Raw genomic sequence first — 27,500 nt, 5'->3', positions numbered from 1 at the left:
TGTTTTATGGGTTCATCCTTGTTAGTTTTTATATCTGATGATTCTTGAATCTGGAAGACTACATGGCATAAGCTTTTTCATGCATCTTCATTGAATGCTTATTAACAGAATATTTACCCTATTACTTAACGTCTTGCCTTGTACATCTTAGGATATTTGATGCGCCCCTTGGTTTTTATTCTAATTACTCTGTGACTTAACTTCAAATATCATTTGAATAGTTTGCGTCTGCTCCAGTTTGACCTTTTATATGTTAGTGAAACTAGTAGCTCTTGTATGCATTTGCCTCAAGTTAATTTACATGCTATTGTAAAATTACGTAGGCATTAGTCATCTCTAAATGAAGTAGTTTTTGTCTGGTAATCATTTTAAATGTTGGAATAGTAGTGTATGGTATTTTTACTTCATTCATAGTATTTTATTTCTATAGAGGGAAGATAACCAGAACAATTAACTGAACACTTAATGTTTGGATAAATTGTCACTTTTCCAATGCTACCCAATTTTTTTTTCTGGGATGATGGAATTCATTTGTTATTTACAGTTTTTAAATTACATAATTGTAATATTTTATGTACATAATGCTTTTATCATTGTTGGTAGATAGAATTTTTAACCTTTAATTGCAGTGCTAATGACCCTTTCATAATATTAAAACTCTATTATTGAATGTAAATAACCATATTGGTGTTTTTTTTTTATTTCCATGAATTTCCTTTATATCTATTGCTAACAAAGCTTGGCAGGTAATAGAACTTTTGACATTGAATGTAAATCATTGGTGATCATTTGTCTTGCAGGCATGACAAGTTAGAAGAGAGCATGAAAGAAGAAGGTCTCTCAGAAGACCAGAAGCAAGAGAAGAGACAGCAGCATGCACAAAAAGAAACAGAATTCCTACGTCTCAAGAGATCGCGACTTGGGGTTGAGGACTTCGAAGCCCTCAAAGTTATTGGCAGAGGGGCATTTGGAGAGGTGAGATGATGGGCACAAAGCCGCAAATCTTATTTAATTTCTCTATTCCTAATAATAAGTTATCACTCATATTTGTTAACTGAAAAAAATTATTTGCATAGTACTGTCAGTAGTTGCAGATAGTGAAAAATAATTGGTTCTAGGTAAGGTTAATTATCTGAATGTGTTAACTGCTGTTTTTCCATAAGAATTTTGGTTCCTTGTTAGAGACAAGGAACTTCTTTGGAAACTGAAAATCTGATGAATCTTTAGTATTAGAAAATATTTTCAAGAAAACCTATCGCTTTTAGTCATATTAAAATATAAATATCAGAGTATTCATTCATAGTACTCAATCATAGTAGTACATTGAGTTTTGTCTAATTGATAATCATATTTGTACTTAATTTGTAAGAGTTCTAGTTATAGTCTGCTGTCAGAGTTTTCTGATATTACAAGTACTACTACTAAGTAGACTGGTTCCTAGGTCAATTAATATCCCTAGATGCTGTATACTGCTTAGTTGTTATAAGCATTTAATATTTATAAATATCCTTTGCTATTCAGGTTCGGTTGGTGCAGAAGAAGGATACGGGTCATGTGTATGCCATGAAGATATTACGAAAAGCAGATATGTTAGAAAAGGAACAGGTAATGTTCACTGAAATGTGTGGTTAGCCTTGTCATGCTGTACTAATTAATAGGTATTACTTGAAAAGTCTGGTTTAAAGAAATGTGGGCTAATTTCTTCATCTTCCTTTCATGAAACAGTGGTCTTTGGTCCTTTGTTATACTGTACTGTTATGTGATACCAGTTTAGAAGAATTTCCCTTTCAAGGAAAGTTATTTTGAACAAATAGCCTAGTCCTTTTATCTAATTTAGGGTGACCTGGAGGAAAGATACAAAACAATACTTTACTGGAAAAAGTGGGGTCTACTTCTGATGAGAGTAACAGTTGTTCCTCTTAAAAGATGATCACAGGAGATGAAAGAGATTCTTTAAGTTTAAGATCTTGATCATTGGAACTAATTGAAAGTGTCGCCACAAGTTTTGTGACAGATGAATTTTGGGTGTTTCTTCTGTAGAATAATTGATATTTACCTGCAAAATCTCAAGTACATTCTTTCTACCTAGTGCAATGCTTTCACCTTTGTGAATACTTTATTACTGCATTAGGCACAGATTTTTTTCCTCTGTTTTTGATGCAATGAGAATAAAGTTTGGTCACTCATTTTGCTAATAGCAAAATACTTATAGTATATAGTACATTTAAGATTTTGATCCTTTTACCTATGAATTTTAAAGTTCATTACACTAGTTTTGATCAAGAGAAAAAGAAACTGTTATTGGCATTGCTGCATTAATTATGATACATTGCCGTCAGCACTATTTTGTTAGAAGTACATTCTCCAAGGAAGGAAGGAATTCAAAGCCATCAACTCTCTCTCTCTCTCTCTCTCTCTCTCTCTCTCTCTCTCTCTCTCTCTCTCTCTCTCTCTCTCTCTCTCTCTCTGATTTATTCAATCTGATTTATTCAAGGATCTGGTGCCTCTTGAAGCTTTAGGTGGAGTATTTCTCATCTTTTCTTAGGATAAAATGTATCAATTGTTAAAAAAAAAAGGGATTGTGTGTTCTTCATTTAAAAAAAGGTTCTTATTTTAAGGAGAATAATCAGTTTGTCTTTATAGCAAATTACATATAGTATTGTATACAGTTCTAATGAAATAGTGCAAAGAGTTAGGTTTAGATTGAAATTTCTTGCCCAGAAGAGTGTAGCATTTAAATCCTTGTCTATGTCCTTAAATTATCATTTAATTGGTTACAAAATAATTCATGTTTCTTATTGTCAGGTGGCTCATGTCAGAGCAGAAAGGGATGTGTTAGTAGAAGCAGACCATCAGTGGGTAGTGAAAATGTTTTACTCCTTTCAAGACCCAATTAATCTCTATCTAGTGATGGAGTTTCTTCCAGGAGGTAAGGCATTAGAGGTCAAGCAAGCTGGGAATCATTGGTTTTAAATGTATAACGTTGAAGTACTATCCTGATAGTATATGTTGGAACAATAGAATGAACAAATTTGGAATTATAAGATTGATCTGTTAAACAGAAGCAGATGGTTAACTTCTTTTGCTTGTTTTTCAGGTGACATGATGACACTTCTTATGAAGAAGGATACTCTGTCAGAAGAATGCACACAGTTCTATATAGCAGAAACTGCTCTGGCTATAGATTCAATTCATAAACTAGGATTTATTCATAGGTATGTATGGAAGTCAGCTTTTTCTTTATCAAGTTTTTATCCTCCTCATATACCATTATACTAAGATTCTTATGGCTTTTTATTAGAAAAATAAGGATGAGTAGATTTTTTATCATATTCTATTTCCGTTTGTAGACAAATGAAAGAAAATAAAGAAAATAATGGTAACTGGTTATCCAGATATCTTTTAATAGGGGATGTGATCTTATAAATTAGTATGAAATATCAGAATAGTATTACAGCAATCTCTCCTGTATCAGTACAGCCAAGGCCCTGTCAGATAATGGAAATTTCCAAATAAGAGGAAAAATGCTATAGATATGAAATGGCAATTTCGTACTCTTACTCCACTACCTTGTCAATACTGCTTACACTAAATTTGCTTATAAACAGCAAACCTCACACTTCAGGTAGCTTATCAACAACACAAAATACCTTGTACAGGACTGTATACAAAACAAAAAACCAAACTGTTCTGTACATATGGTATATAAAACATTAACATTGAAATTCATTCTCTCTCTTACTTATGATAAGGCAAAATTACTTACATGGGCCAGACTTGAAAAATCATTTTCAGATAAAGAGAAAGGCAAGCAAATGCACAGAAAGGTGATGCCTACATTTATGTATACACACACACACACACACAGTAAACAATCACATGCTGATTTTGTATTGAATAAGTAGCTACCATTTTGTACTGTATTTTGGTACCTCCACATTGGAAATAGAATAAACATCTCATTGCAGCAACATTATTTATTTTGATGCCATAACAAATTTTATGAAAGCTACCAGAGCTTAGGCTAAAGGGAATAATTGTAAGAAACATTTGGTAAATATATGAAGCACTATATTTATTAACACAGTTATTACTGAATGAATAACAAAGGTGATCTAAATGCTACCTAATAATTTTAATGTCTCAGATTTCTATGATGCCCCCAAAGCAGTCTAATTGAACAGTTATTAATGAACAAAAATGAACAAGAACTAAATGCAGTACCTAGTTTTGTGTGTGTGTCATAGGGACAGGGAATATTCAAGTAATTCTGCTAGTCATAAATCAGTTGTATTAATGTCTGTCTGTTTAACCCTTAATGGATGCATTGCACCTCAGGAGTAGCAATAACAGGTTTGGGGTGGTGGACGGATTGATCCTGTAGATAAACGATATTAAGCGCCATCAATTTTGAAAGAATCAGGTGGGAAATAGGTGCTAATGCTTTTATAGCCCATAAATTCACTATTGGCAACTTTTACACTGGCTAAAATCATGTCTGGGTGTCTCAGGACTGCAGTTCTGCTTCTGACTTGAAGGGGGAATGTAGTACGTCTCTCTCACATGAGGCCTTTTTGTAAATTTGCTCATAAGTATACCAAGGGGTTCCTGTTGGTTTTTGTTCTTGTCTTTTACGATAATATGTCAGTTGCACCTGAAATTTTGCCAAGAAAAGTGCAAAGAATTATTAGAAAAACATGTACAAATAAAAAAAAGTTACAGAATCTTCGTTCTCGGTAAATCTACGTAAATATTTTTCAACAAATATACAGAGTATTTGTTACTGATTTTACTTATCTGTTTTGATATTGTGTGAGCTGTAATTATAATTTAACAAAATGAAATAGAACTATTTATTAGAAAAGACATAAGTTGGTAAAATTTACTATTGTCTTCTAAAAGAGGCCCCACAAGGGGTTATATAAATAGTCATTATCAACTTTTCGTGGAAGGTAGGGAAATGAGGGTGGTTCAGCCCATAGGCTTAATAACATTACAAATTTATCGTGGCTTATACGTAGTAAATAATATGACAAGATTTTCGGTATACATGCTGAATATGACTTAATATTGGATACTGTAGGGGTAAGACGTCAGTGGCACCAAAGGGGGTTGGGGTTGGGCAGGGTGTGACATATGAGTGAGAGGGAGAGGTAGTGAGAGTTACAAGGAGTTACAAGGATTAGGATGTCTCGGACTTGTCAGTTCATCAGAGGAGACATCTTGTGCTCACTTCTCTCTAGAAGCAGGTTTTATTATTCATTCAGTGTCCTAATGAGAGAGAGAGAGAGAGAGAGAGAGAGAGAGAGAGAGAGACTGCACAAGGGGTGCAGGGAAGCTTCTTTGAATTCTTCAGAGTTGCCGGGGTTGGTCAGCTAGTATAAATAATACCTATAAATATCAATAAATATACCTATAAATAGCAATAAATATACTGTATTTCATTATTTGTATAAAAGGGTATGAATAATAGACCAAATAGAAACATTTGAATTAAACATAATAAAAGATGATAATTGAAGAATGAAGCATTATTAAAATTGATAGAATTCAGCTGCATTTATAGATGCCTAGGGCGAGACATGAATACATAATTTTTAAGTAAAAAGAAGTTGATTTTCTAAAATGAAAAGTAAGATAAAGAAATTTAGGTTATAGGCACAATCCTTAGTCGGAAATCCTCAGGGCCAGAAGTGCATCAGTTTTTTTATTTTTCGGATTTCGAAACTGTTGGGTCAGGAGCATAACCAAACATTACTATTGCAGCAAAAATATTTTTGAAAATTTTTTCATGTTTTTCATTTTAGTTATTTATTCATTATATTTTATTATTATTTATATTAATACAGTGGTACCTCGACATACGAAAGGCTCAACTTACGTAAAACTCGACATACGAAAGCAAATACGAAAATTTTTACTGCTCTACATACGAAAAGTTTTCAAGATACGAAAGGTGGTTGCTGTAAAGTCCCGAGATTCACCCGGACCACCGAAAACAATTTTAAAACTCCCGCGCCGCCAACTGAGTAAACTCGCCACCATCCTCCCACTCTCCCATTGGTTCCTGATGCTAGTCACCCCTATAAGGTCCTGCTCTCCTATTGGTCAGCATCTACCCCTTGTGCTTTAAGTATTCTATTGGTAAAAGGATGCTGTAAATTAAAAAACTTATTCATGCAATACATTTAATAAAAAAAAAAATTAGGTAAAGATAGAATAAAGAATAGAAATGAATGATTATTATACTGTTTGGTAGTTTCAGTAGTTGAAGAGAGATAATGAAAATTTATGGCTTACTGTATAAAGTGATTGCTTGGCGATCGTTCGATACTCGTAAGTGCTGGATGTAAACAGAAGTTTGGAAGCTTTTTTGTTTTTGTTTATTATAGTTAATGGTTACTTAATAATTATTTGAAATGAGTACATGCAATACATTTAATAAAAAAATTGTGAATTAGATACGTATCATAAAATATAAAATAAATCAGACTGCCAACAAATAGTATTTTTTAGAATTCTTCCTCTGTTTTTACGTATACGTATGTTTCATTATAGCTGTCAGTAACACGCTATCTCCTTTAGGTAAAGATAGAATAAAGAATAGAAATGAATGGTTATTATAGTGTTTGGTAGTATCATTAGTTGAAATGAGATATTACCATAATGAAAAATTTCTTTATGGCGCTTTACTGTATGCTAGGAAAAATGATTGCTTGGCGTTCGTTCGTACTCGTAAGACGGATAAGAGCTGAATGTAAACAATCGATTGGAAGGTTTTTTTGTTTTTTGTTTGTGTATTATAGTTAATGATTAATTAATAATTATTTGAAATGAGTACATACGGATTATTTATACATTTTATTGGCATATTCTAAGCTTTTAGCTCTTAGGTTTAGATGTCAGAATCATAAACTAGGCTACAGTAGCAACGCTAACATAGGCTAGGCTTATTACTAAGGGACATATGCTAAAGTCCTAATATATGCAGTAAAAATGGGATTGAACATTACATGCAGTTGAATATTACTCAAGTATGTACAGTATTTTGCCTTTTTGGAGTCATATTTCTTCCGTCGGATCGGCGTTGTAACCCTAGAACATGTGTTTTAGGCCTGGAAATATAATTTACTGGGGCGTTTTTGGAGGGCTTGGAACGGATTAGCCATTTTACATGTAAAATGTGGTCCAAGATACGAAAACTTCATGATACGAAGGGCGCCTCGGAACGGATTAATTTCGTATCTCGAGGTACTACTGTACAGGCAGTCCCCGGGTTACGACAGATTCGGCTTACGACATTTCAAGGTTAAGGCGTTTTTCAATTATATTCATCAGAAATTATTCCCAGGGTTACAACACATGTTCCAGGGTTACGGCGCCTACAACATTCATCTGGCAGAAGAAATATGACACCAAAAATGCAAAATAATCAATATTTGAAGTTGTTTTTTTTTTTTAATGAAAAATGCAGTTTACATAGTTTTCAATGCACCCAAAGCATTAAAAGTAAGGTTTTCTTAGGATTTTTGACGATGTTCCGGCTTACAACGCGTCTCAAGAACGGAACCCTCGTCATAACCCAGGGACTGCCTGTATACAGTGGTCCCCCCGTATTCGCAGGGGATGCGTACCAGACCCCCCCGTGAATAGTTAGAACCCGCAAATGTTTGGAACTCCTATAAAAATGCTAAAAACAGCCTATTTTGTTAGTTAAAACTCAAGAAAAACCACTAAAAATGTTCATACTTGGTTTTTTTAATAGTTTTATCTCAAAAAGTGCATTTTATGATGAAATTGATACAAAAAAACCAGGAATTTGTGGATATTTCTCATAGAAAAATACCGCGAATGCGCGAATTTTCCGCGGATAATGCAGGGAAATGTTTCCGAGAGAAATCCGCGAATGTGCGAGTCCACGAATCCGGAGAACGCGAATACGGGGGGTCCACTGTACTACTGTTAATAAATCTGAGATAATTAAGATCATCAATAATAAAACAGTGGGACAAGAAAACTGCAATTGTTCTAGAGCTAGAACAATGTGATTGTCAGGTAACACTGCTTCAGAAGCCTGATAGTGTGGGCAGGTCATAATAAGAAAGAATGGGCAAAGTGTGGCAAAAGAAAGAAGGCATAAAGGCCTAGATTATTCCATTATAATTAATTAATCCTGTGTTTATTCTCTACTTGATATCAGAGTTTGTACTTGATACTGTTTACAGAAATTAGGGTAAAATATGTTTGAATTATTTTGTTTTATTACTAAGAGATATACATAACAAAAGACAACCAGTAACAACAAAAACAGTATTAACAACAACAACATCAATATTAAGAGTGGTAATATTATGATTAAATTAATAACTTATATATTCTTGAAGAATTCAGCATAACCCCAACAAGACAATAAAAAAAACACCAATTGCTACAAAAACATCAGTAGCAACAATAACAATAATATTAAAACAATACTAATGAAAAATGTGATTATAATAACAATGCTAATAATAACAAAACTGTTATAAAGATTGCTCACGTAGAACTCTAATTTTTTTATGCATATTATTCTATTCTTGATCACAAATGCCATCTCATACAAATATCACCCCTGGATCTAAAAATAAAGAAATTAAAGCAGGTTGAATTTCCAAAAAATTTTCAAAAGTTTGATGACTTATAACTTAAAATGTTTTAGTGGTGATAGGCCCTTCTAATGCTGAATGCTCATGTGTTCACTAACATTTTGTTTTCCAAAAAAACATTCCGTAAAATGCAAAAATATTCATGATCAAAATAATTGTAATTCAACTTGTGAATTTTAACAATAAGGAAGACTATAAAATATGTTTCTCTATATTGATCTTGGAGATGGTTGTTCGTTATTGATACTAAAGTTGTCATCAGTTTGCAGTCGTACATTTGACGACAGTTCGGGAACAGGATTCTCAAGTGATGACGCATCACTACGACAGACTGGGATTTTTCATACCATTATATCAGTTAAAAATATTGTTAAATTCTTGTTTTCATGAAAATAAATTTATCTAGCAAATTATTGAGTAATTTATGCCATCAACAGTCAAGTAATCATGATCATGGCAACATTCAAACTTAGTGCCGTATGTGCAATTTGTGATCAAAATGTGTTTATAAATAGAACAAGTTGAGGGGTGTCATTGGCTCTAACAGATCACCATGACAACCAACCAGCCAATCAGATTTTAGCTGTATTTTGTCTGAGAAAGAATATTTTGATAACATGAAGCTTTTGATGATGCAACAGTGAATTGAATGTTTTTATTACAATACGTAGTTTTCAATAGTGTATGTGTTTACTGATTACATGAAGATAGAAGATAGTGAATTCCTTCTCATTACTTTGAATGCAAAATTGTTGGTTCAGAAATTCTTCAGCAACAAAAGCTATCCATTAACGCTGCATTGACATACCTTTAAAAACAAAATTCATCTCTTTAAACTTTTGAGGATAGAATCAAGTTGCATAGAGAACTGGCAACTCTCTCTCTCTTATTTGCCACATAAACCCAAGTATTGTTCAGTTACTCAGCTTTTGTCTTGGTAAAGTTTACTTTTGTCATGTCTTTCTTTCCTAAAAACACAAAGCATTGTACTATACTACTATTCAGGCAGCAGATAGGTAAAATTGTTAATGCACAGTGATTGGCTATGGTACTTCCGGCCCTTCCAGACAATAGTGTGTTATGATGACTGTATACGTGCTGCACACAAGTTAAATCAGGCACAAGTTAAAAGCATTTTAGTTTATTACATTATAAATACAGAACTACATATATAAAATTGCAATATAAATGAAAATATTTGTATTTATCTTTGGTAAATAAGAAGGAAAACTGTATGCAATGAGCAGAGGAATGGTAACCATCTTAAATCGTCATCGAACATTATAGTATATTCTAAATTGACTGGCCCTTTTCAGTGTATCTGATATCTGGATTAATGGGGTCTGCTTTAACAAGGGTCAACTGTAATGCATTACCTGTGTACCCAAGGTTTCAACTAAGTTGAGTTATGCTGTATTTTGGATGATGGTAGATTAAAAAAATGTTAGTATCCTACCATGTAAATACACAATAAGTGCTTATTCTTCATAAGGGGCTAGTGCCATCAGTGTGCCTCATGCAATGCACTGTAGGCATTACTAGAGGTTCTGTGCATTGACCTCAGCCCTTACCTGCAACCCCTTTCATTCCTTCTACTGTACCTCCTTTCATATTCTGTTTCTTAAATCTTACTTTCCACCCTCTCCTAACAATTGACTCCTAATGCAACTCCAAGGTTTTCCTCCTGTTACACCTTTCAAACATTTTACAACAATTGTCATTTCCCATTTCAGCACGAATGACCTCATAGGTCCCAGTTCTTGGCCTAAATTCTATACTCAATATTAAATTCAATAAGTGCTTATTGTAATTTACATCAATGTGATACTTTTACATATGTATACACGAGCACACATACTTGGTTTACGTACAGGCAGTCCCCGGGTTAGGACGGTCTCGGCTTACGACATTCCGAGGTTACGACGTTCCGAGGTTGCGACGCTTTCAATTATATTCATCAGAAATTATTTCCAGGGTTACGACGCATGTCCAGGGTTACGACCCATGTTCCAGGGTTACAACGCATGCTCCAGAGTTACGACGCCTACAAACGCTGATCTGGCAGATGAAATATGACACCAAAAATGCAAAATAATCAATCTTTAAAGGTTTTTTTTTATGAAAAATGCAATAAGAATGCAGTTTACATAGTTTTGAATGCACCCAAAGCATTAAAAGTAAGGTTTTCTTAGGATTTTTGACAATGTTCTGGCTTACGACGATTTTCGGCTAACGGCGCGTCTCAAGAACGGAACCCCTGTCGTAACCCGGGGACTGCCTGTATATACTTGTACACAGACTTGAGACACAAGGCAAAAAAAAGTTCTGATGTAACGAGTAGTTTATACCTTTACGTCACTTTTTAACCTGTCCAAGTTTTTAAATTTGCTAGTATTTCAACTTGAGAAAAAGTAATATAATATGTATTGAAATCAATGAATGTGGAAAAACTAAATATTTTTAAAATAAATGAAATTAAAAGATTTACACTGATCTAGCTCTTCCACAACTTTAGCACTTAACCCTCACAATACTTAGCCACTCAAAAGTGATAAACAAATGAAGTTTGAGTGACTCTGCTGCTTTTAGGCCAACAACAGTCGCAAAGCTCTCAAGAAGTCAAATACAAGCCTACCCCTCCAACCAAATCTTGCACTGGCCTGGACAATAGCAAGTGTAAATATGGAGTTGATTATCTATAGAACATTGTTGCAGACTGATAAAGTACATGGATGCACATCTCCATTTTTTATAGTAGAGAATATTACTCAGTTTGTAAAAAAAAAAAAAAAAGACCAATCATTTGCAAAATTACATTCTGCTGATTGGAGCCTTGTAAATTGTTCTCTCTCATATTTCCTTCTGTTACTTATCTTTTTTATCTTATATAGCAATGACTGAGGAACTTCAGTGCTTGAAGGAAATATGACTTTAGATAAAACATAAGTTACAATGGTATTTTTTTTTTCAGGGATATAAAACCTGACAACTTACTCCTAGATGCAAGAGGACACATTAAACTCTCCGACTTTGGCCTATGTACAGGTTTGAAGAAATCTCACCGGACAGAATTTTACAAAGATCTCAGCCAAGCCAAACCTTCAGATTTTAGTGAGTGCAGTCAAGTATATTCCTTTAATAATTTTACGTTATTAGCATTCAGTAAATGTGTTGGCCAGGTTTTAGTATTCGCTGTTTATTACAGGTTAAGTGAGGCGAGTTTTATCTTAGAAGAGAAGGAATTACTGTTTCAGTAACATAAGTACCTTGAAAATTAGTCAGTGCTGCACTAGAAGTGCCCCCCAACTCTCTTACAATATAATAAATATAAAAGTAACTTTATTTTATTCTTTCAGCAGAAATTTGTATTCCCTTTATAGTGGGAGTATAGTATGTTCTGTTACTTTGAGTAAAAATGTACTATTTGTGGAATCTCATACATTAGTTTAAAAAACCTTATGAAATTCAAACTGGTTGCAAATTCGTGAGATTTACATTCAAAAAAAAAAAAAAAAAAAAAAAAAAAATCATTGGTTTTCATTTTGCTAGATGAGAACTAAATATTGTTTGCTGTAGAGAAAGCTCATAGTTTTGAAGGAAAAACTGAACAATTTTCACTTAATCTAATTGTTCTTTCATATGGGAAAAAACTTTTTATATCAGAAAATTTGATGCGTTGAAAGAACTTGGCTTTACAACGCATGCACAGGTATTTTATTAGCCCTTCTTCATTTTTTTTTCTTTTAGAAAGTTGAAAGGTATTGAATGCTTATAATTAAATTATTTGAAGATGTCACATCAACTTTCTATGAAAGGTATTGAATGCTTATAATCAAATTATTTGAAGATGTCACATCAACTCTATAAAGAATTGTGTAATTTAAGAGTACAAGGAATATAAAGGAAATGAATTTTGTTTTGTTCATGTTTATAGTATCCAGTTTATTTGATTTTTATATATAGTGCAAGTGTGATGATAACCTTCAGTCAAGAACAATTTTATAAATATTTAATACATGACCTTGTAATTCTGTTTTTAATCATGTTTAAGGAAGATGGAATGCATTTTATCTGAAATCCAAGAGCTAAATAATATTTTATAGTTTGTCGGATTTTCTCATTAAGGGTTACAGAATCTTGCAGACTTTATATTTTAGTTACCTTAATAACAAAGAAGAATATACATAGGTATATAACTTGATTCAATTGGTATTTTTACATACATTTAATCATGTATTTAGTGTGGAAAGTATTGTCCTTTCCTGGTCATTTGAAGTACTGTACAATTTATCCAATAGTATTATTTGAAATCTGCAATGATCCTTTGTAGGCCTGGAGAATTTATTGAAGTTAACATTCACACACAGCGGTTAAGCTATGGGGGACTATTTCTTGGTTCATGACTTGAAACACAAAAACCATTTGTAACACACAATGTTTCAGTAATTTGACATTGGTGCTTCTGATGTAACTCTCCTGTCTGAGAATGTAAACTTCTCACTAAAAACAGAACTTCATATTTAAAATTTCATAGTAGTGATTGGTTTAGTGAGTATCTTTTGTGTGTCTTTTTATATTATAGAAGTTCATATTGCATGTTACTCTTTTTAGGTGGGTAGATATTTAATACTTTTTATCTTTTAACTTCACGAAAATTTTAGAAAGTGCTTCTAGTTGTCAAGGAATTATTTTTTTATATGGTTTATGCAGTATTGATTTTTTGCACTAATTTATTTTAGAATAAAGCTTCATCCCCCAATGCTATCAGTCCAAAGACTTACAGTGCAGTGAAATGAAATTGTTGACATTCTATTGTGAAGTAACAGCTAAGGTATTTGTTATGGTTGGGGGTACAAATGTAGCCTTTCTCGCTACTTAATTTTGATTTGCACAAGACAAATTTATATTCTTCCTGTCTGAAGCTTTTTTAAAGAATTTCAATTTGCAGTTTGTTCTGATATCGGGGCTTAATCCATATGTATCTCTTTACTGCACTCTGGAGCTTAGTAGTCTTGAGTATGTAGCCTATTCTTTTTATTGTGTGAGATAAGTTGTGAAGTACTGTACGTATATATTTTATGCAACATGCCCAAAGTTTGTTGATTTCTTGAATAAATTTCTCTGTAGATTTCCACCACCTTTTAGGTTTGTCTTGACATGAGAAATGCCAGTGGTAGCATACTTTTTTACTCTAGTTGCTACTTTTTGTGCTTAAACTCTTGCTGCACTTCACTGCAGAACCTCATAAACAAGTTGGAGCTTTGTTGGGAAACTTGTTTTTGCCTGTTGGTCATGACTGGTATACACAAGAGACTGGTTAGTAAAACATCTGTATCTGAGTATGTCATTCTAAGGTTATTTTTGATGATGGTAAATGTGGATGGCATGTAACAAAAGTTCATTGACTATGAGAGAGTATTTGACTTTAGTCTTCATTTCAACATACTGTACCTCCTACACTGGTCTTGAAGCTGTAATACAGGTAGTCCATTCATTATTGCTTGTTTCCAAATGTCTCCCATGGATACTTATATGTTGATTTCTGTGTATCTGAAGGTTGAGGATAAGCTTGTAGTTCTTATTGTACTGAATTCATTCTTGGCATTTGATAGCTTTAGCTTGTGTTCGTCAAGAAATATTCCAATAAACATCTATGGGACATAATAGGTCTTTCTTATTGTGGGTTGAAGTCATTAATTAGCTGCTCCATATTTATGATTGAGGCCAAGTGACCTATGCATCCTGCCCTTGCAGGGATAGCATAAAAATAAAAGACTATTTAGACCACTCAGTATAGAACAATATTTTAGTTCCATGTTCTTGTTATTTGCACTCTTCTGCTTTGAGTGCAAGGGTGATTGCTATACCTTGATGTGATATCTACCTGCCAACCACAAGTGTACTGTTCAGTTTTGGGATATTGAATACTTTCAGTACCTTTTAATGTTTTGAGATATAAACTTTTATTTCTCCATTTATTTCTCCATGAAATTCCACCTTTCACCCATAGCAGTTGTGTGTAGAAAACAGGTGACTACTTGTGCCAATTGTTTCTTATGTTTTCTTTTGTTGGTAATGCACAAACAGTGGCACTAATATATGGTTTAATGTATGAAAAATGATTTAATTTTTAAATTATAGGTAACACTGATTATTCTTTTAATTTTAATTTATCACAAGCTCACCTCAAGTACGTTAATACATCAGAAGACTTAATAAGCTAGAAAGTATTTAGATATTCTTGAAATTGTAGTCCATGATCCCAAATTTTGTTAGGTATCTGTAAATATTGATAAACTTTCTATTAATTAAATAACCAAAACTTTCTTGGATATGTAGTTTCTGTATCTAAATGCACAAAAACAATTTCTATAAAATATGAAAGAAAATAGGTTACATTGTTTACTATGCTAGTTAAATCACTCCCCAAATCTTGTTTGTTGATGATAATTGCTAATACAAATGCTTGGATTTAGTAACTTAGTAATACAAAGATAAGAACCCAGAAATTTAAGTTATGAAAAAGGGATTAAATATCTATGGGGCTATATACTTAATTAACTATAACAAGACCCACTTACTACAGAAAGGAATACAGCTTGTTAATAAATTGTGAACCATTAATTTCTGATTAGTTGAATTAACATTAACCCATGCGCACACATACACACAGAGGTGTATTATTTCCTTTCCTTCCATTACTCTATTCCATATACACGCAGTCCCCTGTTAGTGACGCAGGTTCCATTCCAACGGCATGATAAGCAAAAGTCGCCAATAACCGTTAAGCGGTGATTTTTGGCATTTACCAGCATTGATAACCGTGATTGGCACCTGGGTTATGTATCGGCGCTGATAAATGGAAATTAGTGCATAAATTGCCAATTTTCATAGTTAGACAAGCCCCGAAACTGAATCGCAGATAACCAGGGACTGCTTGTACTTGGTTCTGTTGACAATCATTGGATTCAGATTTATCTTATTCAAAATTAGAAGCAATATGAATGATATATTAAGATAGGGAGAGAGGCTACACTGGAAAACTTCCTGGTAAATTCTTAAAAGAAGGTTAATAGGATGAATGTCATATTTTATATTAAGATTTTTTAGATTGGTTGAGAATTTAAATTTGCTAGTAACTTAGAGATCTCAGGTCTCTTTGCCATTGAAATTATGGGGGAAAGAGATGAGAGGCAAAGATAAGTATTTTGCCTGTATGATTATATGCTACGTACCTATGTCGTAGTCAGTCTTTTATCTCCAATTCTTTGCATGTAATTGTTTTTACATACTATATAGGATTGTATGCTGTTCAAGCACTGCAGTATTCTGCATATGTAAACTGATAATGTACATTGTACCTTGATTTTATAATTTTTATTAATTTTATTTAATTTATCCTTTTTTCTTTTTCTTTTTTTTACTCCCATCCCTTCCATCTCCAACTCTTGTGTTCTTTCCTATCTCCCATTGTGCATTTGCTCTTCCACATAATATTCATTCTTGTTTGCTTGCATTTTTTTGTTCGTGTTGAACTTTCATTGAATGCATCTGTACTTGATTGTTCTTACTGTTAATTCTAATTTTTCTTACTCTGCATATGTAATACATTTTCATCTAATGTTTGTGACTGGTCTTTCATTGGTTGTTAATTGCCTCTGCATGAAATTTAATGCTTTTCTTTGTTCTTGTGGTTTAATGTTAAATTATTCAATCTTTTAACATTTTATAAACTGGTGTGTTTGAAAAATACCTTTGCATCCTACATCCTTTATCCTCATAACCCATCCAACTTTCCATATCCTACCTCTCCTATATAGCGACCTACTCGAATGTTCCAGCAACAAATCCTATGGATTCGAAACGGAGAGCGGAAAGTTGGAAGAAAAACAGGAGAGCTTTGGCATATTCAACTGTAGGAACTCCAGATTACATTGCCCCTGAGGTATTCATGCAGACGGGTTATGGACAGAGCTGTGATTGGTGGAGCCTTGGAGTTATCATGTATGAAATGCTTATAGGTATGGTATGGACGTTTTAATAATGAATTATTTTTTTTATTATTTGCCTTTAGTAAAATGTTAAGGCATGGCAAAGCTTTTATGTATTTTGCTTTCTTTTACTGTACCAACTATGCTATGTTCTTCTGAGTTTGCATAAATTTCCAATATTTTGAGGTTTTTAAAACTAAGTTAACTGTTTAGAGAGTGATAATTTTTACATTTTTATATGTTAGCAATGAAATTGACAACTATTGCACTGTTATTCCATATATGGATTATCAATGGACAGACTTGCTTTCTTAGTGTTAATTCTTTTCTCTTCCCAACTTGGATTTTTTGTATGTGTTCACTGTATTCTTCATGTAAAGTATTTGCATAGTATGATTAATAGAGGAAAAGTACTTATAGCTCTAAGCTTAAAATGATTCATAGTTTTATGAGTTCATAAGAACAGCACTTTAGATTTTTGAAGGTTCAGTAATCAAACTTGGTACACAGTACATGATACCTAATCTTGGAAGACTCAAGAATAATTTGTTTATTGCAAATGGTTTGAGGGATTTGCTGGTGTTTATACACTGTAGAATAACAATAAAGTCCTGGGATAATAGACGGTAAATGGTTAATACATTTTAAGTCTTCTAGGAATTGGCAGTATCACTAGTTGTTTCACCTTTCCTGTTGTTAGTCATAATCAGTATTTCACCTTTCCTGTTGTTAGTCATAATCAGAATGGCTAAAGATAGAAAATGGTTTTTCAGCCAATTAATTGGCCAACTGACTTCAAATTTAGTGTAGCCGATTAGATACTCAAATCCCAGATAATTGACTATAATTTATATAAACCAATTATTTCTATTTTAGAGTGCTGCAAATTTTAAAAAAATTAACTTGATGGGACAATTCAATTACTACATGTATTACTTTGTGCAGATGAATACTCACAGGTGAAGATGTGGTACTCAGCATTTCTGATATTGTTGGCTTGTGATAAATATCGAACTATTTCTCCAGAATCTCATTTGGACAAAGAAACTTCACCCCTTCTCATATAGGCCGTAGACTCATTGATTTGTATTCATAATATATCAACACAAGCACACAAAAGATGAGATTGTATCAAACAATCTACTCAGATTAAATGCAAATGAAAGTTGTTCCTACACAATACATGTATACAAACCCTTGGTCCTTTACATTAGGAATTACTCTTGGCGAAGCTGGAAAATGGCCGCTAACCTCTTGAACAAGGTGGTTAGGCAGTAACTACCATCCAGTAGGTGGGTACCTGCCTGCCTCAATGTAAGCATTTTAGTTTTCTTTCAGCCATCAAATGATGTAGACATGCTTTTGTGAGCTCTTGCCTGACTGTCATTAAACTCGCTTTTCCCAGTTGGATCTTTTCTTTTCTTTTTTATATACTAAATTAACTATATTTGATATTTATTAATATACAAACCCACGATTTGTGATATTCTTGCAGGCCACCTTCCCCCAGTACCTGTGTCTCAGGGCCAGCAGCCAAAGGCATAACTTTCGCTCGGTCACATCGTCATGCCTTCTTTTTCGTAAGGGCGTGACAGTATATCTTTTATAATTATTTTTGGGTGTTCTTGCCACAGCTATTTTGGGCTGCTATTCTTGCCACATGTACTGCCAGAGAGGAGGGGTGCTGAACATTGTCGGAAGTTTTTTTTTGCTTCTGGCAGTACCCTTGGTAGCACCCTTTGTTCTCTTTTCTCTACCCCAGTAATCTTTCCTTATGGCCTTTTCTCCTTTGGGGAGGGATCCTGCACCTTCTCTGCTCGCTTGTCAGTTGTGGAGTGGGGGGAGAGGTTGGCAGTTGGGCGACCTCTTCACAAGGGCCTCCTCCCCACTTCATAGGGCAATTACCCTCAGAGAGAGAGAGGAGTCCATCTCTACTAATCATTTTTGCTTTTTTCTCGTGGTTGACAGTATGCATCGTAGGCGCAGCAGTAGTTGGCTGGATTGTCGTGCTTGTTTTCCTTTCATTTAGGATTTTCAACTTTGGCACTCCTGTATGCTGTTGCACTGCTTTGTTGATCCTGTAGTGTGTCTACTTCTGCTGAGCCTCATGTCTTGATTGCTCCTGTTTCCCTGGCGACCATTCAGGGGGCAGCTCCTGGTGTGCCTCCTGCCCCAGCTTCCCTGATTGCTCCTTTTGCTGTTACTGACATTCCTGTAGTTGTCATCTGGGCTGCTCCAGTATGTTGTTCTGCTGCAGCTGCCCCAGTTACTTCTGTTGCTACTCCTGTAGAAAATGTAGGAGAAGAGTTCGAGGAAGATTCCTGTGAGATAGCACCTTCTTCAAACTTAACCTTGCCTGTGTCTTCTGCTGCCTTCTCCCCTTCTTTTTCCAAGGCTCATTGGTCAAGGCATAATAAGGCGCTCTCTCTCTCTCTCTCTCTCTCTCTCTCTCTCTCTCTCTCTCTCTCTCTCTCTCTCGAAGTTCCCTCATTGGGCTTTTTAGGGACAACCTTCTTTTTGGGGAGGCAGTGGGTTTATTGTTGGCTCTTCCCGGCCTTCGGGATTTGGAACAGAATCACCTACCTCTCAGGGTCTTGCATTTTCGAGAGCCATTGGGCTCACAGACTTTGGTTTGAGCTCTGCAGCCAGTTCTTTTAAGTCCTCCTCTAAGACTGGGGCTGTTTCGGGGTCTCGGCACAACCTCAGAGTGCTAAATTTCTTATGGAGTCACGAACGTCCTGAACTAGTGTAAGAGAGATCTTTCACTGTCCCAATTCAGGCACAGGGGGAGAGAGAGAGCGAGGGCATGCAAATGTCCCAACTCTCCCTGCCAGTACTACAACCAGTACTCAGCCAGGCCCCAGTCTGGTACCTCAGTCTCTGACCGAGCACTTGGTGCTGCAGTCTTGGCCAAACACCTTGAGAAGCAGTTAGGTGATTCCCTTAAGAAGTCCTACCAGACTACTAAGGCAGTCCTAAGGGACTGCCTCTCGTCAGGGAGGCAGGATTCTTTCGTTGGCTCTTCCCACTCGTAAGGCCGGAGCTGATTCTCATTCTCCTCTGAAGTCTCATGTTTCGGGAGTCTCGAAGCCATGACGTTTCAGGCTGCGTTCTCTGTCCCAGTTTTAGAAGTCTGCATCTAAGGCTGGTGCTGTGCCTGTCCCTTCTCAGTTTCAGAAGCCAATAGGAGACTGGTGAGTTTTTAGTGCCAGGGATTCTGCAGAATCTCAGATGCTTAACAAACCAATGCCAGAGGGTTCCCTCTTTGGTCTGATTTAGGCACAGAATGAGAGTAGGTGCCAAGACATACCAGGTATTTTGACACCACTTGCCGACTTTGATAGTGCTTGGTCAAGTCCCATCCATCGTTCTTGAGGGGCGTTGGCCTCAAAGAAGACTAGAGTACATAGAGAAAAAAGCAATCGTTCTTAGCAGACAATTCTCATCTTGGCTTGATTTGCATGCCGAGCCAGTACCATGGTTGCGTTTGTGCCATCAGCTGGATTAGGCTCAGCTTACTTGCTACGCCAAGACCTTGGTTGCTTTCTCACAATCAGTTCAGTTCTGTTCAAGTGAACTTTTTGCTTTCCTCAGGTTGGTGTTTGCCATGGCATAAGCACCCTCCTTCCCCATGATTATGTCATGACAGGTTGATGACAGCCCACGGCTACCTGTCCTGCTGGATTTTCTAGCAGGACAGGTAGGAATACCCTTTCTTCTCAACTGTTCTCTTGACCATCTTCATTGTTCCGAGTGGTGCAGATTGTCATGTCTACTTTGCCCGGTTTCATGCTGTTTCTCATTGCCACAAAGGGTAACCCCTCTCACAACAAGAGACAGCAAGCCTGGAGGACATAGCTATGTTTTCCCACCAGGTAGTCCCCAATGAGGTTTCTGCCCTACCCAGTACCAGCCAGCAACCTGTAGGCAATTCTGGTTCCAAGAAAAATGGACGTTGTCCTAAATCTCCAGTTTTGTAAGTCCCGAAGTAGTCTTAACCCTTAGGAACATTCCTTTATTCGGTTATGCCCCTCTTAGAGAGTGGGGACTACTGCTGTAGTCAAGGAATGTACCCAGACTTCTGCCTTGTCCTCTGAATAAGGCCTAAAAAGTCTCAGGTTTTGAAGGACATCTTGAAATAGCCAGCCTTCTTTTCTTTCTCTTCTGAGATAGTGCACTTAACTATTTCTCTTCCAACCTTCTTTCCAATCAGGAAGAAGGCAGAAGGAAGGACATAGGAAAGAACAAGCATTTTCCTACTGCTGGTACTTGAAAGAAGAGTTGTCTGTCAAGTCTGGGGACTTGATAATGACATAGCAGAGACCCTGTAGTAGGTATCCTTCAGGAGAAGTACCTACTTTCTTCCAGGTCTTGGCACTCTTCCATTGAACTTCTGCTTCTCGTGTGTTCTCATCTCGGGAATAACCAATTCGGTAAAGAGCTAGTTGTCTTCAGTGTCCTGTTGTTGCCATAGAAGCCTCCATTTGGAACAACTTCACCTTCTCTCTCTTCATTAGAGAATGAAGGAGGTCTGCTTCCAGTCCTTAATCCTTTTTCTCTGAATGATGAAGGAATTTGGCTGGTGCTCGATCAACAGGAGCCTTTGAATATGCATACGTATATATCTCGCAACCTGTCTGTTATCAGATGCACCAACCAAGTAATAAGAGCACACCTATAGGACCATTGTCTCCAAGTGTGCAATCAAGACACATAATAAATACCTTCTAATCAACATCCTGAAACTCAAGGCAGCCTTTCTGGCCTCCTCAGAGTTTTGGGATTTGATTTTTAGGCACTCATTGGTGTTGTTAAGAGCAGCACCACAGTATGTAGTGGCTTTTATTATCACCAAACAAGAGGGTTTCATTTCCCTCCTGTTTTAATTGACATGCAAATGCTTGTTTTGATTAACATGCAAATGCTTGAGTGTAACTGTAGTGCACTCGATAGCTGTCAGCCAAATGCATTTTGGATGAAATGTCTTGGCAGGTAACTCAGCTTCTGGATCAGAATGATGGGCAGAGTGCTGCTTTCCTCAGAGAGAGATTGTTCATGTGAGTATTGCTTTTCCTAAGTTAAGGGTTTACTACTAATGAGAAACCTCTGTCTTGCCATAACAGAGACCCAAGGTCTCTGGGTGACATTTGACTCTCGTATAGGGTTCCTGTCTCGTGCTCTGCACAAGCCCTTGTTAGAATCATCAGACAGATATGTCTTGGAAGACTCCCTTTCATCTCGCTGTTCACCATCTGGAACCACATAAGTCTGTAGGTCTTCTACTCCATCGCACCTGACCCATGGGCCACTGCGATCAATCATAATGACTTTTTCAGACAAACTTGACAGTTTTTGTCTTCTCCCTACATTTCCTTTGCTAATTCGTAAGAGGTTCAACAAACATTGGTTACCCTGAATTGGAAGTAAATAACGGGAGACTACGCCTTTTGCCCGACTTGTCAACTCTGCTTCCAAGGTAACGAGAGGAGTTCCTCTGTGACCCAACCTTCGGTGTCAGTGACACGAGCAGTTCCTCAGGCAGTATAATCCCTGTCTCTTCACAGCAAAAGGACTATCCAGTTTTCCTTGCAAGCAAAGGTTTTCTCACAGCATTAACGGAAATAGCTGGATAATTCTCTGTCCTGTAACATTCCAGGGATTGGAGCAGTCTTAGCTGGTTGTTGTCATTGACCAGACTTTTTCTCTGGTCAGAGCCGTCATAGTTGCTTCTCCAATTCAATTATGAAACACATAGGTCCACATTCGCCCTAGTCTTTCACATGGAAGTGGTATTGTTTCTCCTCAGTCAAGATTTGCCGTGCATTTAGGGTGCACACGCCTTTGCGAGAATCATTGGACAGATTTTTCTTTGAAGACCAAATCTCATTTCACTGTCATTGGCAAAGAGGATAGACTATTGGCGTGAACCTGCTTTAATGTCACCTTTTGGGAGATGGGTATTGATATCTTGACTCTGTCTCAGATGTTGTAGTGAACTCTGAATCATTCGGGATCTGTGGCTAGGTTGAGTGTTTCGTGATCCTCTGTGCCAAGGACTTGTAATCGATGCTCCAGATCAAGCATTATGTGCTTTGTCCTGTTAGCATGTTACTGTACTACTTTTGAAAAAGATTTGACATCCATGAAATGGATGCCGATAATTTTTCACTAGTACTAACTCGCCAAGGAAGAAGTGTCTAAGGAAAAGTCTTTCTCCTGGTTTTGTGAGACAAGCGGGAGAAGTTTTTCTGCAGTGTTTCTGCGACTGGCAATGTAGTTATGTGTATATTTCTCCCAGGAACTCATGGAATCAGTGGCTCAGTCATCCCTCACATTCCGGAGGAATCTGTCAGTCTGGATACAGTAATGTGGTCTCATCAAAACACATTTTTGTATTCCTACCTTCGGATATTTCCCACAAGTCCTTGGAACCAGCGATGCCGTTTTTTCTTTACAACATTGGTGTTTAGCAGTGTTACCATAAGCAGTTCTGATTTTTTACATTATTTATGATTTAATGGTTAGAATGCATATTTTCCGATGTAGAGTTATTTTCCGTAACATAATAAAAACTACACGTCACTAGCTTAAAGTATTTTTGATAAAGAAAAATAAAGGATTTCAATAAAATTCATTTCTATAAATAAGCAGGATATGTTTTATAGATTTATTTTCATAATAAAACATAAAAAGGCAAAGTGAATAAAGGATTGCAATAAAATTCATTTCTATAAATAAGCAGGATATGTTTTATAGATTTATTTTCATAATAAACATGAAAAGGCAGTGAAGAATTTTATTCCTCAGTGCCGTGACCTGTGGTCGGAAAAGCCACGGAAGGTTGCCAGATTTCACCAGAAAGCCACACTAGTAGACGAAATTCCTTAAAACGGCAACTCGGCTTGGAACCCTTTTTCCTTGGATGTGTGGTGTCTGCTCAAGTTGTTTTCTTACCTGGCTCGTTTAACAGGACATGTAGCATGTAGCCAAAGGTGTGGTTCTGGAAGTGATAAGCATTTTGAGAGTGACTGGCCTCTCCTCCTCCTTCCACATCCCCCTACTTATCTTTCTTCGGGTAGAGAATGAGACTCGAACCTACACTTGCTGCAACTGGCGTCTGATGCAGTAAGTCTACACATCGAGCACCTGCTCTATTTTCTTTATAGAATACTACTGGAAGCAATCCCTCACCCTCCACTAACAAGGGGAAGGAGGAGGAAATGGCATTAAGACAAACTTTTTTCGAAGTTTTTGCTTTACTGCCTCCGACTGTTAAGTTCTAACTAGCCTTTTTTTGTATGAGTTAAGACTCCTCGCTCATCGAAAAGGTCTAGAAGTCTGAAATTTGATCTCACAGTTCTTATACTCTAATCACTATGTCAGAGGCAGGAGTATCCCAGGTGTGAAGAATTCCAGTCAGTTCAGAGAGACACTTGTAGATTCCCCCCTTCAATTAGTGAGTCTTCGTGATGTAAAGGACTGAGGGTTTGTATATTGTGTATGAACAAATAAAATTTTTTAAAAATAAATTGTATTTTTTCTTACTACACAAACCTGAGGTCCTTTACATACTATTAGGCCCACATCATGCCACCCCTCAATCTGAAATCTGGGCCGAAAGGCAAACTGGAATTCTTATATCCGGGCAGACAGCTATTCCCGCCTACTGGGTGTTAGTTACTGCCTAACCACCTTGTTCAAGAGTTTAGTGGCCATTTCTCAGCTTCGCCAAAAGTAATTCCTAATGTAAAGGACCTCAGGTTTGTATAATTAGGAAAAACCACACATAGACCCTTGTTGAAAACTTCAAATCCTAAGATTTTCTTATCATTCAAACTTTATGTAAAGTTTCATTTCATATATATAGACAACTTTATTATGATACTGAATTAACATTTATGTCCATAAACTGAAAAATAACCTTCATTATTGTTTACAGATAAAACATGATGCATGGACCAATAAAGCTAGGTCTCTAAATGATTTGCCAGGTATTTTATTCAACTGGCCTCCCTTTAAGTACATATTCATTACATTTCAGTCAAAATTACTTTATTGTAACTTACATTATTCATTCTGTCTATCGTTCCAATGCCCAACAAGGAAAAAATGGTATGCCCAGGCTAGCCATTTATGCCGTACACATCAACAACACTAAGGGTCATGGAAACTGAATGGGATTTTGCTGGATATATTATTTAGCTAAGTAATCCTAACAGTGGGCAAGTGCTGAGCTATTACAATTAGTAATTGTATGCTTAAGAAAAAATTATATAAAGATCAAGGTATTCTGGAAAGAAAACAGAACTGAAATTTCCCACCTTCCAGCCAATACAGCAGTGGTTATTTCATTCACTACCTCAGGCCCTAGAAAGCCTCATAGACCAATATTTTTAAGATTAACCTACTGTATTTTGAATAGAAGAAATTTTTAAAATCACTCTTATTCACACTCACAGCCAAATTATGTACCTACGAGATGAAAATTTGTTGTTTCAAGTCCATCTTTCATTTGTGTGTGACCTGATTAGGCTGTTTGTACAAGCTCATCATTCATGTTTTATTGTTATGTTGTATTATCAACACAAATTGGCATGTTTATGATCAAAAGAAGGTGGTCGGATGGATTTTTTTTAGTAAATATATAAGCAATAAGATGACTTACTGAAGAAACATTTTGCATTTCTATCACAGTAAGCCTACAATATTGGAAACTTTGATTTCACCTAATTGAGAGCTAGCTATGTATATTGCCACATCTAGCTAAAACCTATGTTGGTGAGTGGACAGATGAAATGAAGCCAACTATAGTACATACTTTAGTAATTAGTACCATTTATTGCCTAAAATTCATCCAAATTTCTGGGTCTTGGGGAATTTTTTTACTATGTTTGTATAGTCTGGAATTGTCAATTGCTGGCAGATTAATGTTAAAGATCATTAATAATTTGAGAATAATTGACTCAGACAATTTAAAATTAAATTGTGCAATGAAAAGCATTTTGAAGACAGTATATAAATTGAATTGGTAAAATTATCATAGTTTATTTTGCTCCACAGGTTATCCTCCATTTTGTAGTGAAAATCCCCAAGAAACTTATCGTAAAGTAATGAGTTGGAGAGAGACCTTGGTATTCCCCCCTGAGGTTCCAATTTCAGAACAAGCACGTGAAACCATACTCAGGTTGTGTTGTGAAAGTGACAGGAGAGCAGGATCTCATCAAGGAATAGATGACCTAAAGAGTATGAAGTTCTTCCAGGTGGGTTGGGAGTACAATTAAGTTGCTTAGTTTAACTGTGGAAAATATTCAGTTTTGAATGATGCTTCATTATAATGCATTAAATAAGACTATTATCATCACATGAGTAATTTTTTATCTTCATGAACATTTGTAGTATAGAAGCATACACACACACACAGCACACACTTACTGGAGACATAATAAGAGAACTTGTTCTGGCAGAAATTATTTATTCCAAATTAAGGGCGCTGGCCGGCCAATATAGGGCGAAAAATGCAAAGGCATGAAAAAATTCACGGAGCTTCGTATGGCAACGGCGAATGTGTATACAAAATATTTCATAAAAACATACTTTCATAGTGACAGGGTAATTAGTAGAAGTAACTCAATAAGCCAAAAATATTGATCCTTGTTTATGGTGCTTGTCTAGCTCCATAAAATTGGAAATTTATGGCGACATAACGGGACGAGTTTAGGTTATCGGGCCCTTATGGCACCATACGGTTATCAGCGCCATAAATCACTGAGTTTCGGTTACTGGCGGTTTTCGCTTATCGTCACACCGCCAGGAATGGAACGCCCACCAATAACGAGGGATGCTTGTGTTTCTTCTGTTATTGTAAATTTTGATATCAAACAAATTGTGAGCAGTGGCATCTGTAGAGACTCCATGGGTCACAAGATGGGAAGACTGAGCTTTACACCCTTCAGTGCGAGCAGAAACATGAAAGCTAGGACACATTCGAGTTTCACCTCTGACATTCTCTTGCTTATACGTCTGTTTTTTTTTGTTTCGGCAAGGTTTACATCATGCCAAAGAGGAAAAAACAAGAAAAAAATCTCGCTAACATACAGAAGAAAAAATTAACTCTAATAATATTAGAGCTCAGATCATAATATTGGTGATAATAGTGGAGTTAGTGAAGGAGAGAGAGCGCTGTCTCACCTGACGCAGTGCTCCAGGCTACGATCTTTGTGCAAAGCGATCTTCATTTATGATTAAATTATGATAAATAACATAGTTTTGGTTTATTAATACCCAAAAAGGAGTATAAAATTCTTAATCATGATTTATTAACATTGTTTTTGTAAAAATACAAAAAAAAACTTTGAATGCCCTTATCTCAAAACTATAATTATTGACCTTCAAATTCCATCTTTTCCCTTAGTTTTAAAGCTATAGCATTGAAATTTGGTATGTTACTCAGAAAGACATTATTGAACAATCAAATGTAACCCTTTTTTCAAGTTTTTCTTTTTTCTTATTTTATCTTTTCCCATATTTTTTCCCCAGATGATAGGGTTTATTTTTTTTACTAATGAAAAATTCATATATAGCAAAAAAATTACTTTTAGAAAAAAGAACTTATTTTGATTGTAGGTATACATCAGGTCTATATATGGTAGTAGTCCCAGGTCTTAATATTAAGTATCAAGGTAGGAGATAGAATTTGAAAATTGTTTATTTTCGGGATAAATCGCACTGGCGTTGCAAAACCAAAGGTCAGAGGAGAAAATCATATGCAGTTTGGAGATGTCCCAAGTCACCTTATTAAGTGGTATGAATGTCAAAGTCCTGTCCTTAAAAAATGGCATTAGCTGGCCAGCGCCCTTAATATAGT

General features: G+C 35.8%; 1 protein-coding gene across 19 annotated transcripts in view; it reads left to right on the top strand.

Annotated features, from left to right (window-relative positions):
* LOC135211221 (serine/threonine-protein kinase tricornered-like) overlaps positions 1–27,500 on the top strand; it is a 192,946-nt gene that overhangs the window by 155,366 nt on the left and 10,080 nt on the right. For 16 of the 19 annotated variants that reach the window (XM_064244473.1, XM_064244475.1, XM_064244458.1 and 13 more), the window contains 8 exons: positions 801–975; positions 1,522–1,605; positions 2,806–2,929; positions 3,098–3,215; positions 11,617–11,756; positions 13,884–13,961; positions 16,466–16,666; positions 25,697–25,896. In XM_064244473.1, coding sequence (XP_064100543.1) covers positions 801–975; positions 1,522–1,605; positions 2,806–2,929; positions 3,098–3,215; positions 11,617–11,756; positions 13,884–13,961; positions 16,466–16,666; positions 25,697–25,896 — 1,120 coding nt within the window. The remainder of the gene's footprint in view (positions 1–800; positions 976–1,521; positions 1,606–2,805; positions 2,930–3,097; positions 3,216–11,616; positions 11,757–13,883; positions 13,962–16,465; positions 16,667–25,696; positions 25,897–27,500) is intronic. The other 3 variants (XM_064244466.1, XM_064244472.1, XM_064244467.1) reach the window with 2 other exon arrangements.

Source organism: Macrobrachium nipponense, chromosome 4, assembly GCF_015104395.2.
Source record: "Macrobrachium nipponense isolate FS-2020 chromosome 4, ASM1510439v2, whole genome shotgun sequence".
NCBI classification, from domain to species: Eukaryota; Metazoa; Arthropoda; class Malacostraca; order Decapoda; family Palaemonidae; genus Macrobrachium; species Macrobrachium nipponense.
This window is presented reverse-complemented; position numbering and strand designations above follow the sequence as displayed.